Here is a 6,481-nt window from a genome sequence, read left to right on the forward strand (position 1 = left end):
TCTATGGACTTGTGCTCCTTCCTGTAGTTAATGGTTCTGATTAATTAATGTTAACGGAACATTGGTATTTCCAGTGAAATAATACCAGAATTATATTCATCTCCACATTCTCTTCTGAGTTTTAGGTTCTTTATTTCGTTGTTTCTATTTGTAAGTTGAAGTGTTGTTAATGCATCTACGTCTTGTTATTGTTTGTATTGATGTCTTAATGTGTGGAATTATAAGTGATACCAAAAAAATGAATAAAATGATCCGCAAATCCAAACATTATTATTCATATGGTACTCTACATAATCAGTTGAAAGGTACTTAATAATTTATGGTGGTTATTATAAGGATTATACTGATTCATGTTGTTCATTTGGAAAGTACCTTAGTTACATGACTCAATAGTCCAGTGTCTGCACATCTGTCCCTGGAGGTATGACGGACGCAGCGTTGACAGTTCTGACAGAAGAAGACGAGATTTTGAAGACAAAGCCTCCGATTTCCATCAGGAACGAGCAACAGATTGTGACGTCTCCATGTCAGCAGAACCGTTCTTCACCATTAGGACAGGCCCAGCACGAGACCCAGCTGGCTGGAAGAACCCGTTGAAAGGGAACTGTTGAAGGAGGAGGCCTGTAGGTGGAGCTATGTCCAGCCAGGTGGAGATAACCAGGATGAACAGGTGGAGCTATGTCCAGCCAGGTGGAGATAACCAGGATGAACAGGTGGAGCTATGTCCAGCCAGGTGGAGATAACCAGGATGAACAGGTGGAGCTATGTCCAGCCAGGTGGAGATAACCAGGATGAACAGGTGGAGCTATGTCCAGCCAGGTGGAGATAGCCAGGATGAACAGGTGGAGCTATGTCCAGCCAGGTGGAGATAGCTGGGATGAACAGGTGGAGCTATGTCCAGCCAGGTGGAGATAACCAGGATGAACAGGTGGAGCTATGTCCAGCCAGGTGGAGATAACCAGGATGAACAGGTGGAGCTATGTCCAGCCAGGTGTAGACAACTAGGATGAACAGGTGGAGCTATGTCCAGCCAGGTGGAGCTATGTCCAGCCAGGTGGAGATAGCCAGGATGAACAGGTGGAGCTATGTCCAGCCAGGTGTAGACAACTAGGATGAACAGGTGGAGCTATGTCCAGCCAGGTGGAGATAGCCAGGATGAACAGGTGGAGCTATGTCCAGCCAGGTGGAGATAACCAGGAGGAACAGGTGGAGCTATGTCCAGCGAGGTGGAGATAACCAAGATGAACAGGTGGAGCTATGTCCAGCCAGGTGGAGATAACCAGGATGAATAGGTGGAGCTATGTCCAGCCAGGTGGAGATAACCAGGATGAACAGGTGGAGCTATGTCCAGCCAGGTGGAGATAACCAGGATGAGTGCACGTTCACGGCTTTCTCAGATAGACCACGGTATCGATCCCAGATTTCCTGATGCAGAGATGAGAAGACGCATGCGCCAGATGTTTCACCCAATGAGCAGCATCTTCTAATGGACAGTAACGAGGAGGAGAAGAATATAATATGCAGAGAGGGAAATACGGCTCTCATCAAACGGAGAAAAAAAGCCCGACATAGCGGACCGACTGAATGTGTGGGGGTTTAAAAATATCTACTTTACCTCAAAAGTGAGCAGAGGGAACTAATGTTCCTCAGGAAATGGACCCTACGGACTTTAGGCTTAATTTCAAACCCTTAGTCACAACGTGAGAACATGTTTTACAACCACGCACACATCTCTATAAGATATATCTAATTATTTGTACAATTAATGTTCATATAGAACAATCAGAAAGGGACAACAACTAGAAAAAAAAAGTAAATGACTTCAATACACGCTGTGAGCATATGTAAAACAATATTCATGTTTTTTTTATTCTTCTGACCAAAATAAAAAGATGAAGAAGCGTTGTGGTGTTCCCGGTGAGATGAATGATAACTCCACTACATACGTGCTGTATATAGACACGTTATTGGTCCAGGGATGGGAGACTAATGAGAAGGTTATGGAACCAATGTAAGCTATAATATAATATATATATAATAATATATAATATATATATAATAAAAACATTAGGCCTACTTATTAAGGAGTAACACAAACTACCCTTCATTAGAGAAGGACAAGCAACAAGAACATGAATCATGAAGTTATTGGTCTCTGACAGATGATGAAAGCCAATTTTATTTATTGATCAATAACAGAAATAGGACAAAATGTTTCTCTGTACAACGAAGTAGAAATAAATATCCTCACAGCAATAAATTAAAGAAGGAGACGCTGGTCATGGTCTATTTACACACACACACACACACACCACACACACACGCACACGCGCACACACGCAACACACACACGCACACACACACGCACACGCGCACACACACACACACACACACACACACACAGACACACGCCCACACCCACACACACACGCACACACACACGCACACACGCACACACACACACACACACGCACACACACACACGCACACGCGCACACACGCGCACACACACACACCCCACGCACACACACACGCACACCGCACACACGCACACACAGCACCACACACACACAGACACACACACACACACGCACCGCACACACACACACGCACAGACACACACACACAGACACAAGACACAGACACACACACAGACACACACACACACCGCACAGACACACACACACACATACACACACACACACACAGACACACACACACACACACACCCAGACACACACACACACACGCACAGACACACACACACACATACACACACACACACACGCACGCACACACACGCACACACACACACGCACACGCACGCACAGACACGCACACGCACACACAGACACACACACACGCACGGACACACAGACACACGCACACACACGCACGCACACACACGCACACACAGAACACACGCACGCGCACAGACACACACACACACGCACACACACACACAGACACACACGCACACGCACAGACACACACACACGCGCACAGACACACACACACACGCACACACACCACGCACGCACACACACGCACACACACACAGCGTCCATCGAGGGCAGACATCCCGAGGAAAAGCTTGCTCTTCTGCGTCTACCCGAGACTGGAGCAACCAATCAGCTGTCAGAGAGACTGGAGCAACCAATCAGCTGTCAGAGAGACTGGAGCAACCAATCAGCTGTCAGAGAGACTGGAGCAACCAATCAGCTGTCAGAGCGTCTTCACAGTTCCCATGAATGAAAAGAGTTTGGAAGTTACCATGGTAACGTTAAGGATTGCTAAAAACACAGACACACACATCCCGTTCCCTTCGTCAGTTATTCAGGATTCAGGGTGTGGTGGTGGGGGGGGGGGGGGGGGGGTGGTGGCGGGAGGATGTGCTGCTGAGAGCGGGGGGGGGGGTGTGAATCGGGCGAGTTCATTGGCCGCCCCAGTCGACGTCCACTTGACACAGAACTTGAACAACATGCAGAGCACGTATGGAAGCAAATAAGAGACTTCAGGTACTTGTAGTTCTTTCACACGCCGCTGCAACAACTACTAACGTTAGAAAACTACAACACCCACCGGATCTAGCTAGACCGGACAACAAAATGGCCGCCGATAAGATTCTGGATGGAAAGTCAACTTTTAAAAAGTTGACAAATGTTCGAGTATACCCCCCCCAGTCTGAAAATACCCCCCCCCAGACTGAAATACCCCCCCCCAACCTGAAATACCCCCCCCCAGTCTGAAATACCCCCCAGTCTGAAATACCCCCCCCAGTCTGAATACCCCCCCCCCCAGTCTGAAATACCCCCCCCAACCTGAAATACCCCCCCCCAGTCTGAAATACCTTGATATATGCTCTATGCCAATGTTGTTTTCAATAAAAAAAACATTTACATTGATTCACTTTTAATGTTAATAAGACCATTTAAACGAGAAGAAATATAATAATAATAATAATAATAATAATAATAATAATAATAATAATAATGGGACAAAAAAGACATCGAGGGACATTTAGAAAAGATAAAAATGTGACATTAATTGTGAGTTAACTACGTTTCTTCCTAATATTCTAACGCGTGTGATGTGTTTGTGGACTCATCTCCACTCGTGGTAACATTGAGGAGTTAATGGTCATTCAAATGCGTTTGTCTCTTATTTGCTTCCGTACTGAGGCCCGGTCAAAAGAATCCAAAACGTCCAGGTGGTCTTCCAGGTGGTCTTCCAGGAGAACGTCCAGGTGGTCTTCCAGGTGGTCTTCCAGGAGAACGTCCAGGTGGTCTTCCAGGTGGTCTTCCAGGTGAACTTCCAGGAGAACGTCCAGGTGGTCTTCCAGGTGGTCTTCCAGGTGAACTTCCAGGAGAACTTCCAGGTGGTCTTCCAGGTGGTCTTCCAGGAGAACGTCCAGGTGGTCTTCCAGGTGGTCTTCCAGGAGAACGTCCAGGTGGTCTTCCAGGTGGTCTTCCAGGTGAACTTCCAGGAGAACTTCCAGGTGGTCTTCCAGGTGAACTTCCAGGTGGTCTTCCAGGTGGTCTTCCAGGTGAACTTCCAGGAGAACTTCCAGGTGGTCTTCCAGGTGAACTTCCAGGTGGTCTTCCAGGTGGTCTTCCAGGTGAACTTCCAGGAGAACTTCCAGGTGGTCTTCCAGGTGGTCTTCCAGGTGGTCTTCCAGGTGGTCTTCCAGGTGGTCTTCCACGAGTCTTCCAGGTGGTCTTCCAGGTGGTCTTCCAGGTGGTCTTCCACGAGGTCTTCCAGGTGGTCTTCCAGGTGAACTTCCAGGTGGTCTTCCAGGTGAACTTCCAGGTGGTCTTCCAGGTGTTGTTTCAGGTGGTCTTCCAGGTGAACTTCCAGTTGGTCTTCCAGGTGATGTGTTAGACATTTTGGCAAAGTCCATGTCCCCCAGGTTTTCACGGAAACAAAGACAGAAGGGGTGAGACAGCGTCTGCGTAAGCGAGGCTTCTACCACTATGAGAGCTGGCGGTTAGCGACTTATTGAGCGCTCCGATGTCGGAGGACGGCGGTTACTTTAGGGGGGGGGGGGGGGGGGGGACGTGAGCATCAGATTTGACCCGTCGACAGGTCGAGTCCCGGCGACCTGCGGTGGGATCGGGAGTCCAAAGTCACGAGTGCAAAAATCAAACAAAGCAAAAATCCAACCCAGGCACAACTGTCTGGAACGCTCCGGCCCTTTAAAGACATGTCTGAACGCTCCGGCCCTTTAAAGACATGTCTGAACGCTCCGGCCCTTTAAAGACATGTCTGAACGCTCCGGCCCTTTAAAGACATGTCTGGAACGCTCCGGCCCTTTAAAGACATGTCTGAACGCTCCGGCCCTTTAAAGACATGTCCCTGACCGCCGCTCCGGCCTTTAAACGACTGTCTGGAACGCTCCGGCCCTTTAACGACATGTCTGGAACGCTCCGGACCTTTAAAGACATGTCTGAAACGCTCCGGCCTTTAAAAGACCCCTTCTGAACGCTCCGGCCTTTAAAGACATGTCTGAACGCTCCCGCCCTTTTTAAAGAACCTGTCTGGACGCTCCGGCCCTTTAAAGACATGTCTGGACGCTCCGGCCCTTTAAAAACATGTCTGAACGCTCCGGCCCTTTAAAGACATGTCTGAACGCTCCGGCCCTTTAAATACATGTCTGAAAGCTCCGGCCCTTTAAATCCCGAAAACAAAGACATGTCTGGAACGCTCCGGCCCTTTAAATCCCGAAAACAAAGACATGTCTGGAACGCTCCGGCCCTTTAAATCCCCGAAAACAAAGAAAGGTTTGGCGTGGTGGTTATGTACAGCCCCCCCTGCCGACAGTTCGGTGCAGGACGGGTGTTGGCGAGCCGGCGCCGGCGTCAGGGTCAAGTCTTCAAGCTGGGGGGGGGTGGGGCTAGCGGCGTCACTCAGTAGGGATCCTCCAATCAGCTGCTAGCTCCGCCCCCTCCCTCTGGCTCCACCCCCAGCTACTGGTGGACCTCGTTGGCAATCAGACTGTCCTCCCCTGACTGAAAATCCGCCTCGTTGATGCCGCCCCCCCCGTTGAGCATCTCCTCGTCCTCGCCGCCGCCGCCCCCCGGCTCGTCCACCGGCGGGTCCTGGAGAACCTGCGCGATGTACATCTGCTGCTGCTGCTGCTGCTGCTGCTGCTGCTGCTGCTGCTGGGGGGGGGGGCAGAGAGGGACCCAACACACACCACACACACAACACGCACACACACACACACACACACACACACACACACACCACACACACACACACCCGGGTTAGACACAGACCACATGTCTTACACATCACAGGCTGAAAGACGTTATTAAACCTTCAGTCTCACAGGGTGTAAGGACCCACTTACCTGAGATTTGATGGTGGGGGAGACGAGGGACGAACGGACGTCCATTCTCCACAGTGTCCACTTCGTTCTCATTGGTGTCGATCTGAGACAGAGAGACAGAGACAGACAGAGACGATAGAGAGACAGAGA

The 6,481-nt window shown here is 49.7% G+C and overlaps 1 protein-coding gene across 7 annotated transcripts; it reads right to left on the reverse strand.

Annotated features, from left to right (window-relative positions):
- Positions 1 to 3,801: 3,801 nt before the first annotated feature.
- Positions 3,802 to 6,481, reverse strand: LOC116685405 (uncharacterized). Of its 7 annotated transcripts, none has more exons than XM_032510472.1 (2): positions 6,353 to 6,481; positions 3,802 to 6,161 (listed from the first exon to the last, which is right to left on the reverse strand). In XM_032510472.1, the coding sequence occupies exon 2, from the start codon at positions 4,898 to 4,900 to the stop codon at positions 4,145 to 4,147; it is 756 nt and encodes a 251-aa protein (XP_032366363.1). In that variant the 5' UTR covers positions 4,901 to 6,161; positions 6,353 to 6,481; the 3' UTR covers positions 3,802 to 4,144. The 7 variants fall into 7 exon arrangements, with proteins under 7 accessions (XP_032366363.1, XP_032366369.1, XP_032366368.1 ...); XM_032510478.1 differs by having other exon boundaries at positions 3,802 to 6,137; positions 6,353 to 6,461; XM_032510477.1 differs by having other exon boundaries at positions 3,802 to 6,143; positions 6,353 to 6,461.

The sequence above is a fragment of the Etheostoma spectabile genome, unplaced genomic scaffold, assembly GCF_008692095.1.
Source record: "Etheostoma spectabile isolate EspeVRDwgs_2016 unplaced genomic scaffold, UIUC_Espe_1.0 scaffold00569806, whole genome shotgun sequence".
NCBI lineage: Eukaryota > Metazoa > Chordata > Actinopteri > Perciformes > Percidae > Etheostoma > Etheostoma spectabile.

Excerpts from the sequence above, each read along its gene's own strand:
- LOC116685405 (XM_032510472.1), bottom strand. The coding sequence starts at position 4,900 with ATGGACTTTGCCAAAATGTCTAACACATCACCTGGAAGACCAACTGGA.